At 34.5% G+C, this 15,711-nt stretch overlaps 1 protein-coding gene across 5 annotated transcripts in view; it reads left to right on the top strand.

Moving 5' to 3' along the window:
* LCA5 (lebercilin LCA5) overlaps positions 1–12,897 on the top strand; it is a 103,978-nt gene extending 91,081 nt beyond the window's left edge. For all 5 annotated transcript variants that reach the window (XM_054698977.1, XM_054698976.1, XM_037519996.2 and 2 more), the window contains exons 4-8: positions 1,618–1,755; positions 4,024–4,120; positions 4,754–4,896; positions 7,664–7,793; positions 9,998–12,897. In XM_054698977.1, coding sequence (XP_054554952.1) covers positions 1,618–1,755; positions 4,024–4,120; positions 4,754–4,896; positions 7,664–7,793; positions 9,998–10,851 — 1,362 coding nt within the window. In that variant the 3' untranslated portion in view covers positions 10,852–12,897. The remainder of the gene's footprint in view (positions 1–1,617; positions 1,756–4,023; positions 4,121–4,753; positions 4,897–7,663; positions 7,794–9,997) is intronic.
* Positions 12,898–15,711: the final 2,814 nt, after the last annotated feature.

The raw sequence follows: 15,711 nt of genomic DNA, 5'->3' as shown, positions 1-15,711 counted from the left end.
GGTAGGAAAGTTCCTTGCCTTCTTTTTATGGTTTATTTCTAGTTTGATGCCTTCATGGTCAGAAAAGATGGTTGATATGATTTCAATCTTGGTGTATCTGTTGATGTTTGTCTTGTGCCCCAGTATGTGATCGATCCTGGAGAATGATCCGTGTGCGCTTGAGAAAAATGTGTACTCCGTTTTTTTGGGGTTTAGTGTTCTATAGATGTCTGTTAAGCCCAATTGCTCTAGGTCCTTATTTAGAGCTTTGGTTTCTTTACTTATTTTTTGTCTTGTTGATCTATCCATTGTTGATAGTGGTGTGTTGAAGTCTCCCACTACGTATGTGTTTTCTCTGATGTCTGTTTTCAGAGAGGACAACAGTTGTCTGATATATTTTGGTGCTCCTTCGTTTGGTGAGTATATGTTAATGAGTGTTATTTCTTCTAGAAGTATTGTCCCCTTGATCATAATGTAGTGACCATTGGGGTCTCTTTTTATCTTTTTGAGTTTGAAATCTGTTTTATCTGATATAAGTATAGCTGTTCCTGCTTTCTTTTTTGGTCCATTTGCTTGTAGGATTGTTTTCCATCCTTTAACTTTGAGCCTATTTTTATCTTTTGTAGCTAAATGTGTTTCCTGGAGACAGCAAAAGGTTGGGTTTTGTTTCTTAATCCAGGCTGCAACTCTGTGTCTTTTTATTGAAGAGTTTAGTCCATTTACATTTAGAGTTAATATTGATATGTTAACATCTGTATTTGCCATTGTGTTTGTCTGATTTGAAAATATTTTAATTTAAATTCTTTCATAAACTTCATGGAACATGTTTGAAGATTATGGAAATGGTTATTTTTATCTGGAAATGAAACTATTCTATGCACCTTAAATATGCTATGTAATTTTAGCTCTCTTCATATCTGTTTGCCTGACTGATTCTAAAAGCCAGTGTTCTTCATCACTTTGCTTTAGTTATCTTTGCTCCCAACTTAAAGTGACTCGCCGTCTAAGCTTCAAGCAAGTGCTTAAGAATTTATTTACAAATCATTATATAAAACAAAAGAGGGAAAAATAGGCTAGGTACCTTATTCAATTGTTAGTAAATTCATTTCCCAGTTTTTTATGTTCATACACTGATCCCTGCCTAACGTGCATGTCTTATATAGGTCCACCACAAACATCATTTTGATGTTAAGTGTAATATTTTCGTGTTGAATTTTTTTTATTTTTCTGATATTTACAAGACCATATTTAAAAATATTTATTTCCTTAGATTGTTAATTTTTTGGACAGTATTTGATTTCTCTCCTCAGCTGTAATTCCGTAGTTTTCCCCCACCACCATAGCACACATGATCTCGCCCCTGTTTTCACTTTCTCTGCTGCCCCCTCCCTCAGCCCCTTGTATTTTGTGCCTGAGATCTATGGTTATGGTCAGCTTGCAAATTTTGTTTCCTAACCCTTTGTTCCACATATAAATTAAACCATCCGATATTTCTTTCTTTCTGACTTGTTTCACTTAGCATAATCCCTTCCAGTTCCATCCATGTTGTTGCAAATGGCATGAGTTTACCTTTTTAATTGCTTAGTTGTATGTTGAGTAATTTTTTAAAAAATGTTTTTATGTGTACACAAATCATAGGAACTGTCAAAAAACCTTGAGCTAAGTACTAACAGTTTCCAACGGCAGTTATATGCTGAAAGGAAAAAGGCACATGAGGCTCATGATGAAAATAAAGTTCTTCAGAAAGAACTACAACGACTATATCACAAATTAAAGGTAAGCACTTTATTTTAAATTGCATCATTTTCATTTTTAATAGATTAAAAAAAAACATCTTTTCCCCTAGTTTGGCTTTTAAGTTTCACCCTTCCTTCTCCTTCCCATCTGGTTGCTTCAGTTCTATAATTTATAAACTAAGCTAGTTTATAAACCATAGAAATAGTTTATAAGTTAACTGACCCTTAGTTTGGTTTCACTATATTCCACATATAAGTGACTCCATTGGTGTTTACTTTTCTACTTCTGACTTATTCACTTAGCATTTCCCTTCCAGCTCCATCCATGTTCTTGCAAATGGCATGAGTTTATCATCTTTGATTGTTGAGTAATATTCCATTGTATATATAAACTTCATCTTGATCCACTCATCTGTTTTGGGGCACTTAGGTTGTTTCCATAGTTTGGCTGTTGTAAATGTTGTATAATAAAAACAGTAGTGCAAATTTCCTTTCAAATTAATATTTTTGAATTTTTCAGGTAGAGGCCTAGAAGTGAATTACTGGGTCATATGGCAGATTCATTTTTAATCTTTTGAGATACTTCCATACTGCTTTCCCTTCAGGGCTGGGCCAGTCTGCATTCCCACCAGCAGTGTAGGAGGGTTCCCTTTTCTTCACATCCTGGCCAGGTCTTTTTTTGATATGAACCATTCTCATCAAGAGTGAGGTGGTATATCTCATTGTGGTTTTCATTTCCCTCATAGTAAGTAATGTTTGCCATCTGAAAGTTTGCCTTGGAGAAGTGCCTCTTTAGCTCTTTTGCCCACTTTTTTTTTTTTAATTTTACAGCTTTTGAAAATTATCAATGTTTGTTAAATATTTATTGAAGTAAAATTGGTTTAAAATATAAGGCTTCTGGTTTACAGCATTGTAATTTGGTATCTGTATATACCACATTTTGATCACCACCAAAAGCCTAGTTTCCATTCAACACCAATTGTGGTCAAAATATTGATAGCATTTTTTAAAACTTTGTAATTTTTGTTAGTTTGTTAATTTTTGGACAGTATATGATTTTTCCCCTCAGCCATGGCCACTATAATTCTCCCACAACAAATGTCCATTTTTTGATTGGGTTATTTTCTTTTTGTTGAGGAGTTTGAGTTTTTGTAAGATCTATGGCATGTAAATATTTTTTCCCATTTTTGTTATTTTGTATTTTTGTTAGTTTCTTTTGCTGTGCAGAAGGTTTTTAGTTTAATGTAGTCTCAGTTTCTGTTCTTTTTTGTTTTCCTTGCTGTTGGAGACGAATTCCTAAAGGCATTATGTTGTGAAGTAGTTTAGCTCTGTTCTTCCATGGTTTTCTTGCAGACAAGTCTTTCATCCATTTTGAATTGATTTTTGTGTAGTGTGAGATAGTGATGCAGTTTCATTCTCTTGCCTGGGGCTCTCCAGTTTTTCCCAATACCATTTAATCAAGAGGCTTTCCTTGTTCCCGTGTATGTTCTTGGCCCCTTGAGTAGTATGGGTGTGGAGAACCCACTATTTTAAAACATTGTTACTATTCACATTAAGTTGATACAGTATAATTTATAAAAGTCTTTGATGCCTAGAAAAGGTTTGTTAATCAGTATAATATGTGCCAGGAGAGAAATACTGAATACACTAATTTGAATGATATAACTGAAAAAGATTGTAACATCTGGAAAGAAAGTTATAGGAAAGTTATTGGTTGAATAATCAATCCAGTACTCTAACCCCATGATAGATCATTTTTGATGCCTTTCATTTGCAGGATTTAGAGGAAGTATTCTAATTGTGTTAAACTAGTTATTAATACTATCTAAAGATTACTACTGATGGGTTGAAATTTGCAAAATTGAATGTTGATGCAGATTTTAATAGAATTTTCATTTTGTTAATTCTCAGAGAAGGCCATACCCCTAAAATGCTGAAGAACACTTGTTTTTAAAATAATGGTCTGATTTTAATGCATAATTCAGAACCCACAATTGAAAGTTGCTTACTAAATTCTTTGTCTTTGTGGTGGCTAAGCCTGGACATACTCGCTCTATCAGGTAACAGTTGGTAGAAAAAGGGTTTCCTTATTTACCTAGTTTTCTTTTTTGTCAGTACATTTTAGGGAGAATCATTGTCATACCCTAACCTAGGTGTTTTAGAAATATTCCTTTCTATAGTTGGTAATTAAAAAGAGGAACTAATGCAGGGTTTTTTTTTCTTTTTTTTTCAGTTTAGTAAGGAAAATACAAGTTAAAGTGAAAATTTGTTTTGAACTGAGACTGTACATCTTTAATTATATTTTCAGGAAAAAGAGAGAGAACTAGATATAAAAAATATATATTCCAATCGTCTGCCAAAGTCCTCTCCAAAGAAAGAAAAAGAAATGACATCAACAAAAAGTGGTGAGTAGATACTACTGTTGAAATACTGATAATGTGCTATTAATTGTTACTAATCAAATAAATCCTGAAGTCAGGAGCAAGGGGGAAGGAACTTCTTTAAATTAATTTAAATTTCCTTAGAATTTTCAGAACTCCTGTCAGCTTTTAATTTTTTTCCCATCAAAATTGTTTCACATCATTTTTTTAAAAATTCTCTTGTAGTTTTTTTTAAACTTTTCTGTAAATGTGCAAACCTCCCTGAAACTAGAGAACAGTAGAATGAACCTTTATGTATTGCCTAGTCTTAAATTACATATTTTGCTATTTTTGTTTTTTCCCACTATTTTTCTAGTTTTATAACAAATTTCAGATATGTCATAACAATACCAAATACTTTGCTATTGTTATATAGATCTTTTTTTAACAAAAGTAAACTTTCTTTGAATCTATACGTAAATATTATTACAGAAGATTAAAAACATAAACTTTATAAAATCTTAATGGGATCTGCCCATCAGAGTTATCCACAAATTGCGTAATTACCAGTTAAACAAAACACATATCATTTAGATAGTGAACATATACCAGTTAATTCCATGTCTCAGCACTGTTCAGTATGATTAGAAAAAAATTCTTTTATAATTTTCATGGTAGCTGCATGCCAGAGTGATTTTACAGACCAGTGTACAAAAGGAGTACAAACCAGTGAAGACTTCATACTGGAAGAATTTCCTATAACACCACAAACAGGTGTGTGTTATGAAAACAAATGGGAAGAACCTGAACATCTTACTTTGGTGAGTTTAGCAATATGATTAGGTACAAAACTCTAGGTTTGAAGTTATTTCTAAAAATACAATATAAAAAATTTCAAAATTTCAGCAATGAAGCTAGTGTTGTCTTGTGTTGTAAGTATGCAACTTGAATTTTAACAGATAACGTGTCTGTTTTAGTAAATTCCTTTGGATTGATCCTTAGTTCACATTGCATCTTTCAGATGATTCAGAAAGTTTGTCTTGTATCTTCAAGTTGGAGGTAGAAGAAAAGAAAAATTTACTTTCTACGATTCTTACTTTTCATGTATCCAGATAAGCTCTAAAAATCCTTCTTGCTCTTATGTTTAATAGCAAATTATGGTAATTTTCAAAAGATTTGTTAGAATTTTACTACATTTTTTTTGTTCTCCTTTATAGGAGAATGCTATAGGTTAACTGAATGCTGAGCATAGTAATTCCAGTGGAACCTGACTTTATACCATTCAAATTTAGAGTAAAATTCAGCGGATCAGTTAGATCTACATTTAAAAGGACTTCTATATTGAATACTGGAAGGCCTTTTTAAAAAATTTTAGGACTATATATTTCTCCCCTCCAGTGTGGTTACCATAGTTTTTCTACCACTAAAGCACCCATAATCCATCACCATATTCTCCATACAGAAGGTCTTTTTTCTAAGAGGGTTTTACCTTTAATGTTTACAATTAAAACTACATATACATATATATATGCGATCCAGTATATTCCCATATTTTTGTTACTTGTAAGTTTCCCAGTGACCCTGAGATCTCGTCTTGTGGTATAAAACAAAGGCTGGATGGTTGGTTCCTAAGTGTACTCTAGTTTGTTTTAGTTTTTGTTTTAACAACTTAGACAAGTTAGTTATCTCAGGTATGTTTCTGTATTTGTACGGTAATTGAGACTATGTCATCTTAATTTGTCTTTTTGAAAAGTATAAAGTATGGAAAAACAAAGGAATTCTTTAAGAGGATTTTTAAAAATGGCCTTATCAGGTTACTGCTCCACCTGAGTACTATAAAATACATACAGCCCGAAGTTAGCAGCATTACTTTTAATAGAAACAAAATTTAAACATTTTAGTGTGATTTTTTTTTTTTTTTTGTAGCTTCAATTTACTAATCTATAAAACTGAGGGAAGAGTTACCTTTTAGGGTTGTGATAATAATTATGAAGTTTATAAAGCTTTTAAGACTGATCCTGCCACTTTAAAGGACTCCGCAAACAGCAGCTATGGCGATAGTACAAGCTAAATTCCTATTTAAGAAGATTCAGAATATGTGGCTCAAGCAAAATACACATTTCTTTCACTTGTAATACGCTGAAGGTCATGGGAAGTCCAGGATAGGTGGACAGCTTGTTCCATGGCAGTCATTCTGTCTTATCACTTTTTCACCTTAGAGCACATAGTGAGCACTTCCATAGAGTTGGAACTGACTCACTACCCTCTGAGAAGGGTACTAAAAAAATGGAAGGCAAGGTACTTCGTTTTCAGAAATGTGATCAGAAGTTGCTCTTATTCCACTCACATTCCATCGGTCCTGTCTAGTTGCAAAGGAGGCTGAGAAATGTCTCCAGTTGAGCACCCTTATGCCCTGCTAAAACCCAGGGAACTCTTATGACTGAAAGGAATTGGGGGAAAGAACATACTCGGGAACAACTCTACTATACAAATCTGATAAAATGGCCATTTTACTTTTAGAATTACGGAAGCTTGAAAGAAGCCATAAGAAACAAGGAATTTCACATTTATATTTTTGTTTAAAATTAAATTGAGATAAATTGACTTGTAACCTGCTTAGTTTCAGGTGTACAATGTGATTCAATATTTGCATGTATGGAAAAAAATTCATGTCCCCATCACTTATTTTATAGTTGGAAGTTTCTTGTTTTTACCCCCTTCATCAATTTCATCTGCGTCTATGGTCCTCTCTCACCTCCCTCACAACCACCAGTCTGTTTTCTGTATCCATTAACTTTGGTTTAGAATTTTTTAGATTCCATGTATAAGTGAGATTATATGTTTGCCTTTCTCTGACTCATTTCGCTTGGCATAATGCCCTCAAGGGCCATCCATGTTGCCTCAAATGGCAAGATTTTCTCTTTTATAGCTAAATAATATTCCATTGTGTGTGTGTGTGTATATATATATATATCTCAGACACACACCACATTTTCTTTATATGTTCATCCATCTTTAGACACTCAGGTTGCTTCCAGTTCTTGGCTTCTATAAATAATACTGTTGTGAATGTGGGGTACAGATATCTTTTCAAGTTAGTATTTTCATTTTATTCTGGGTATTTATCTGAAGTTTTAAAATGTACTAATTGGAAGCTTTGGGTACTTGAAAGTGCAGTGTATTTGTCAATGCCTGTGTGACTCTGAACAGGTCAGTGACATCATTTGTTCAACGACATTTCATTAGCCTCCATAGCTGATGAACAGCCTTTTCTAGTTAACTGAACTAATTAGATTTTGTTGTGAAAACAAGGATACCTCTAAAACTTGTCCATTTTAAATTTTATATAGTATATGGCTTTATTTCTATTATATTAATTGATATGTCAAAGTGAAAAAAAAATCCTGTGTATATTTGAAGCATCTTTCAAATGGTAGTAATTTGTGACTAAATGATTTAAATTGAAACTTTGCTTTAATTTCTAACTTAGTTGGTAATCATGTTTAATAAGAGATAAATCCCTGCTAGTAAGTAGCTTTCCCCCCTTTTTCTACATGTGAACTTGCATTCTTAAAAACTGTGTAACAGGGCCTGGAATCTCAGGAGGAAAATGAGCACGAAGCAGCCAAGTCTCTAAACCCAATTGTGGAAAGAGAAGGAAAACTCATTAAAGATCAAGGACTTGATATACAACAGGAGATTGAAACGCTGGAGGATGGTAAGAACATTGAATTAGGAGTCAGCATCTCTTGGGAAAGAAAGGGTTAACATCATCCAGTATCTTACAGCCAAACTGTCAATTATATAGAACAAGAAAAGGTTGATATAGATGAAGACAGTGGTCTATCAGCAGTCACAACATTTGAATGATATTATGAAGGAAAATAAGAAATGAGGACTCTGTTATTTGGAATCAGGAAATAAGGTTGAAAGAAAACAATTCTTTGTGTATTAACTAAAGCTTGATGAAGGGGTAGGTGAAAGACTATCCCTTTATTGGCTTGACCTTGAAAGTGGCTTGTCTACAGACTAGCTCAAACATAAAAATCAATGAATTGTGAGTTTCTGAATATATTCCTGTTTTCCCTTTGGTTTTAATATGTAAAAATAAATCTTTAATTTGTTTAATCATTAGTGTTTAAGTTTAGTGAACCAACTCATAGTTTCAGATACTGGAAATGAAATTCATTTTCATCTGGATAAAATGTCTTAAAGGTATAGGCAAAAAGGATCCCAGACTCTAATCCTTTGAACCAATTTTATCAGTCACATAGTATATTTTAAGTTGCATAGTAACAACTTAAAAAAACCTTTTTCCCATAATGGGACACAGAATCATAATTTCATTGCTGCTTGTGTAAGTAAATATATATTTTTTTAAATTTTTATTTATTCATACAAGAACTGGGGTATAAGCCAGAGGTGTGGGAGAGGAGAGGATTCACCAGCGACACAGTGAGGGGATTCACCAGAGAACAGGTGGATTTACTGAAGTACACTATGAGGGGAGCAGCGGATGAGACAGGAGAGGTCTGCTGCATCATGTGGGTTAGCTCCCTGGCTGGGAATTGCACTCATGCCACAGTGGCTGGCGACAGCTTGATATCACTGAGATTTTAACCCCTGTACCACCAGGGAGGCCCAGTAAATGTATTTTTGTGTGTATATTTAAAATAGTTGAAACAGAAGCTGTATATATATCACTATTCGTTAAAGCACAAAGGGGAGGCGCTTTGACATGTCAAAATATAAGATAAAAAAATTGTGTATTATTATTAGAAGATTGTCACTTCTTTGTCATTTTTTTCTTGAAGTCTATATGGAATGGTTTCTGTCACCAATGAGAATGTATGCCATTTACTAAAACAACCAAATTTGTAGTGTTCTTACATATTTACTGTAATTTTGAAATTATTTCCAAATGAAAATTTAAAAAATTGAAGTGGCAATAACTAGTTAGAGGGGCCTCCCAGGTGGCACAAGGGGTTAAGGCTCAGCACTGTGAAGCTATCCATAGCTACTGCAGCATGAGTTCAATTCCCAGCCAGGGAGGTGACCCACATGGTGTAGCAGACCTCTCCTGTCTCGCCCGCTACTTCCCTCAGCAGTGTATTTCAGTACATCTGCCTGTTCTGCTCCCCACTCTGTCTCTGGTGCTCTTCCAACCTCACCCCCCACCCCCCGCATCTGGGTACCTCAGCTCTTGTATGCATAAATAAATCTTAAAAAAAAAAAAAAAAAAAAAACTAGAGTAATAAAATTAGAGTAATACATCTCATGCCCATACTCTAAAATACTTGTAGAAATTTAACTTTGATTACTGTCTATATTACAGTTCTGTCCATTGACACAATATATCCTACGGTGTAGGATATGCACAGTATGTAGCATTTTTCCCCTCTTGGATATGATTATAAATTTCACTTAGTTCTGATACCTCTTCAGTTTCCTTTAATAGCTTCTTAGTTTTTAAAAAAATGTTAATGACTACAGACCAATTTTTTTAATAGAATGCTCATTTGGGAGTTACCTGAAATTTTCTGTTACATTTTACTACTACATCATTTGTCAGAATACTACATAAGTGATAATGTGTCCTGCTGGAGGTAAGATAGCCAGAGGCTTAATTTTTAAGCATAGTTTTTGCTCCATCCATCCCACCATTTTCCATTCAGTGAATAGCACTGTATGAGGTATTAGAAAAGGGCACCTTCTTCCCTACCCCTATCTTAAAGGACTTTTTTTGGTTAAATATGAACCTTAAGTATATTCTTATTGAATCCAAGAATATATGCATGGAAATGAAATTTACTAATAGTAATGAGATTAGGTAAAGACTGTTTTGTGAAAGATGTTTTTTTCAAAAATAACTGCTATAAAATCCCATATATAAACACATTTTTTAAATTTGATTTTATACAGAGTGGGTAAACACAGAACCTGCTAAAAAGCAAAATGAAAAGACATCTCTATTTGAGAGAGGAGAAAAGCCAGCATTGGAAACTGGAAGATACCAAATGGATACATATCAAATTCAAAATGTTGATATATTGGAAGAGGAGGAGAAAGACAGACTGAAGAGAGAAATGCTACTTGCTAAGCTGAATGAAATCAACAGAGAACTCAAAGATTCTCAGAATCTAAAATGCCCTCCTCTGCCATTGCTACCTGATTTAGAATCAAAACTGCACTCCCCCAAAAGAAGCCCCCAAACATACACGTTCTTGGACTCCTCAGAGAGATTATTTAATGGACATCATTTTCAAGATATTGGTCTCTTAACTACAAAAAGAGATGATCAGCAATCAGGAGAAAGGAGAAGCCCAGCTGCTTCAGATGAGCTTGCATTTGGTAGCTATGTGCCTTCATTTGCAAAAATAACAGGGAGGTCAGATCCATTTAGCCCAAAAAGTGGCCTTTTGGATTTCCAAAGAAATAGTACAGAGAAATTTGGTAAAGACAGTGTAGATTTTATTACAAGAAAAGAGAAAAAGGCTAATCTGATGGAACAGCTATTCGGTGCCGCTGGCAGCAGCACCATTTCCTCCAAAAGCAGTGACCAAAGTTCTCTGGCTACCAGCAAAACAAACCCTCTAAATCTTCTCCCTGGGGATAAAAGCAGCAAGGGCAGAGAATATGACGAAGATGATGACCTTTTTTTGAGTGAAGGAAGAAGTTTTAATCCAAATAGACAACGATTAAAACATGCAAATAAACCAGCAGTAAAAGTAGTTGATTCTGTAGAAGATGAAATTGAAGAAGTAGCACTGAGATGACTGACTACCATATGCATTTTTCCCAATTGTAAATATTAAAGTATTTTAATACAGTATTTATTATAAACATTTAGATTTTCTAATATTAAAATATCCTCATTAAGGACCAATTTTTAATAAATACAGTGCAAATGAAAATATCATACCACATAGCTACTTGGCCAAGCATTAAGGGGACTCGAATGAAACTAGAGATATTTCTTGTTTTTGATTTTTTTATTTACAAAGTTTTTACCTCTTAAACCAGTGCTTGGGGAGTTCATATTAATTTCCTACTTTGATCCCTATTTGTGGTCATATCCTTACTGAGCTAAATGCAGTCTTCCTGCTCATAGTTACATGGAAATTAAGGGTCAAGGGCCTTCTTGTGTTGGCAAGTGTAGCTTTAGGGTGGTGGTGAATCAGTGCTGCTTAGAACCCAGTCCTCTGGATAACCTCTGGATAAGGGCAGGGGTCCCTTACATGGCAAAACTGAGCTACTCTAAAGCGACAACAGTGACAACATTGGGATTTCATATTCTGGAAATGAGTAGCGTTTAACTATCTAGTTTAAACCATTTACAAATCTCATTAACTCACTTGCCTACATCTATTAGGTTGAGTTAAGAAGACATTTGTCTGTTTGCATGGATAAGTCCTCTGTCATGGCTCTCAGAGGCTTGGATACAGTTTAATCAGCAATACAGTTTAATCCTTGTATCTTAGTGACTGAGTATGAGATTTTGTACCAAATACAAGGAATAGAGGAAATTTCATCCCCATTTAGATTTTCAGCTCAATTATGTTTCCAGAGTAATGCAATTTGGAAATTTTAATATCTAATTTTAAGATTTGAATTTACCCTCAAACCAAAGAAACAATAGTGTGATGTTGACATAAAGGACTAATTTTAAAGCAAGCTAGGCTAAAGATGTTTTAGAGGTGTGGCTTCTGCCTTACTGAATATGGCGGTGGTTTTCTTTGTTACTGAAATGCATTGGGCGGTCTTTTGCTCTTTCGTGGCTGGCTTCAGCTGTGTAGGAGTTGATTATGCTGGGTGCGATTCCTGTTCAGGAAGCAGTAGTACACCACCACCAGAGAGAAGCCACTTAAAGAGTGGTGGAAATAGTATGCCAGAGGAAGAACAGAAAATATGTACATTGGCACTTACTCAAAAATGAGCATTCCCCCCCACCTCCATGAATCATACTATGAGCAAATACTATGTATGCTCATAGTATGATTTCTGATGCCAAGCATACATATTGATGATGGAACTAGAGTTAGTTTTATCTTGAGTTTTTATAAATGCTTATTATTGAATATCATTTCTTAACTATTTGACAAGACCTACCTGGTTAGGTCTCTAATTAAAAGATATACCGCCTATCATCTCAATTGTGTTCCTTTCATTTATTGGGAACAGAATCAAAAGTGCTAAACTATATTAAATGTTAATAAAGTTTTTTACTTCTGTTAATATATAAGCACTAATATATTGCAAATCATTCTAATATATGTAAAACAATTTTGTAATGCAGTTCTTGTTAAAATATTATGTAATGTTAATTTTGTTCCTAGCTATTTTTTCTGTTAAATTTTGTGTTAAAGTCTTTTTAAAAAGCTATTAAGCGGTTTTATTTTCAAGTCACTTTAGTCTTTTTTCATACTTGATGTTTTCTAGTCTCTTTAGCCAGATGCAATACGACAATAATTCAACCCGAAATTAAGTTACAGACTTAGAAGCATTATGGTGTGAAGCATAGAAATTGGAGAGTAAACATACAGAACAAGTTATGATCAAACCTTAGGGAGTGAATCATTTTCTTCTAAATGTCAGGTTATTTGTACTTAGAACTCTTACTAATAAAAATTAAAAGCACACTATGACTCTTTTTTGAATGACACCTTACATCACTTAAGAAATACGTAGTGGAAACAGGACCTGCAGGGTTTTTATTTCATTTTTCACCTTTTTTGATTCAGTATTTTTAGTTGAAATAGATGAATTTGCTCTAATCAGGTTAGACAGTGTGCTAGTCTTATCAGATAATTATAGTTTAATCCTTTCACCCTAATAGCTATCGTAATGGCACATATTGCGCATGTTAAAAAGGTTGGGGAAGGAATGACTAAATTGAATCATAAACATGAATTTATTTCATGGCTGACTTCCTATTTTTCTGGCCCTCTATCTCTATACTTATTAAGGTTTTGGTATTCCTGGTTGGCTATTAGTTGACTGGAGCATGCACATTTGCCTGATGACAAGTGGGGGGAAATTTGTATTAGGGTGACAATGTGGATTTTTTTGGATTTAGGGAGGTGCCATAAAATGTCAAGAAAGGAGCTACCCTTAAATCTTTTTTCTTTCTATATAATACATGCCCCCTTTATTTTAAAGTCCCCTTCTATGGCTTGAAAGTACTCTCCTTTTACTAAGGAGCATGTATTAACTATTTGCATGCTTTTGGGCACTCTGCAGTGGATTAGATGCCAGACCTAGTAGACGCAGGCCCTGCCCTCAGAGAGTGGATGAAGCACCTAGTGAGCCAGACTTCAGGCAGCTCCAGTCCTGCTCTCCCACCTGCTCACTGTCCTAGAGTTCCTCGGCTATTGTTAGACTTTTTATAATACTTAATCGTTATGAGGGGTAAATTAAATACACAGCTAATTATAATAACCAGAAAATGCACAGTATATAATGCGTCGACATTATACACAAGGAACAAGTGAAAAAAAAAGCTAAACATTCACAGGTTAGCGATCACAGGACATCTGTACTAAATGTATTTTGTCTCTAAGATCTGCAGCTTGGGCCTTTTCCTTATTAGCATTAACTGTGAGCTGGGATTAATACACTTGTTTTCTAATCCACTGAAGAATGGAAAAGCTAAACTTTGGAAAGGTTTTCGGAAGACTGGCTCAGTGACACAGGAGAGGTGACAGTTAACAGCCTCCCAAATCTCAAATACCAACATCTCAGTAGCACAGGACTTTATGACTGCATCATGTGACATTTGTTTCCCAGCTCTCCCACAATGTCTGTGACACTCTGGATAAGTTATAAAGCTTCTCTGCACTTTCCTCTTCTGTAATAATGGGGCTAATGATAGCACCTACTTCACGGTGGTCGCTTCCATTAAATACAAATACCAATACAGGAAAAACTAAAAACCATAACTTCAAATTATTGTTATGTTATTTTGTAATGGTGAAAAGAGGGAGAGAAAGGATATTTGTTGAATGCCAGACATGACAGTTGGTGTTTTTATGTGCTTTAGCTCATTTAATCCTCATAGGGCTTTTTCTCAGTAGATATAACTTCATTTTTATAGTTGTGATATGCAAGTAATAGACACAGGTAAAGAGTGTGTTCAATAATCTCCATTTAAGAAGTCCAAATATAATGTCACAGAAACAGATCAAATTAAGCAAAAATAGGAACTTATTTTTACTTGACTCTGGAAATCTCAAAGTGTGCTTTGATCTGGAAATTTAAACAACAGTGATTACTCTGTCTGCTTTTTAGTTTTGCCAGGTCATATTTCCAAATAAATTTTGCATTTGGTTACATTTTTGCAGTAGGCAATCTTAAACCTGCATCATCTCTTCAGCTGGCAAGTATCTCAAAGAGAGAATCTTCCCTAGAGCTTTCACAAAGTGTAATGGCTGGGTAATGTTATGTGCCCAACTATTGGGCTGATGTTATTGTGCAGGGGAAGGAAGGACTTCCTACCCCTCTTAGGAATGACCAGGGTATCTGGTCTGGAGGAGGCATTTTCCCCTTTTGAAGAAATTATGGACATATGAATAAATATTCACTGTATTTTTCAATTTTTTAAAAATTGATAGCTCTTTTGGGGAAAACACTAAAAGACAAAGAATTAAGCACTAGTTCCTCAATACACCAAATCCTTAGGAACAAGTCTTTTCTGTTATAGAGGACTACAACCATGAGGCTAGTTATTAAGGGATGAACTATTTCAGTGGTAGGTAAGATGAGTAAGACGTTAATAGAAAAGTCACAAACATCTAGATAAATGTTTTCCCACCTAAATACTTTTATAATATATATATATCCATACATAAATGAACATACTCTATCTCAATCTATAATGAAACAAAAATTAAAAATGGGTAGCCAAAGTAATCTAGAAAGAATACTACTGCCCTTGAAGTTAGGAGTTGGGTTGGAGTTTATCACTAATTACAACTTTGGTCTAATAATTGAACCTTAAGTTTTTTCAGATGTGAAATGGGACTGATCATATTTTACAAGGTTAGTGTAAGGACTCACTGAAATTATGTATTCTTGAGAGAGGAAAGTGATTAAAATAGTGAAGCATGACAGAGGGAGAACATTACCTATTCAACATTTTCTGTTTTAAGACTACCTGTCAGCATTTTGGTATTAACCTCCCCACTGCCAGCTTTTTTTTTTTTTTTTAACAGAATCTTGTGATTGTAGAATTTTGGAAGCTGAACATGTTATTTTACCCTCTATCATCTTTGAATCGACTCTTTATAAACCCATGCAAAGGTTACAGTGTCCCACAGGAGACACTGTGAGTGTTGCTTCTAGAATAACCTGCAGAAGGAGCATTTCCATTCACATAGTTTTGTTTTACCAACTGTTTCTATGGAGAAGGGATAGATAGGAATCAGGATCCCATACTGTGATCTGGAAGACAGGGCATTAGAATTCAGGATGAAGCCCCTCTGCCACTTGAGCTAGGGAATGCGCTGAATTGCATAGGCAAAGGCCTTTTTTCTCTAACCGACCTGAAAATCAAATTTCAGAATTCCCATTCCACTTGGTAACAATCCTGATTAGGCAAACTTTTCACACAATCTATACCATATTTTTCACACTCTGTA

Source organism: Talpa occidentalis, unplaced genomic scaffold, assembly GCF_014898055.3.
Source record: "Talpa occidentalis isolate TD23 unplaced genomic scaffold, MPIMG_talOcc4v2.1 talOcc4.2, whole genome shotgun sequence".
Lineage (NCBI taxonomy): Eukaryota > Metazoa > Chordata > Mammalia > Eulipotyphla > Talpidae > Talpa > Talpa occidentalis.
This window is presented reverse-complemented; position numbering and strand designations above follow the sequence as displayed.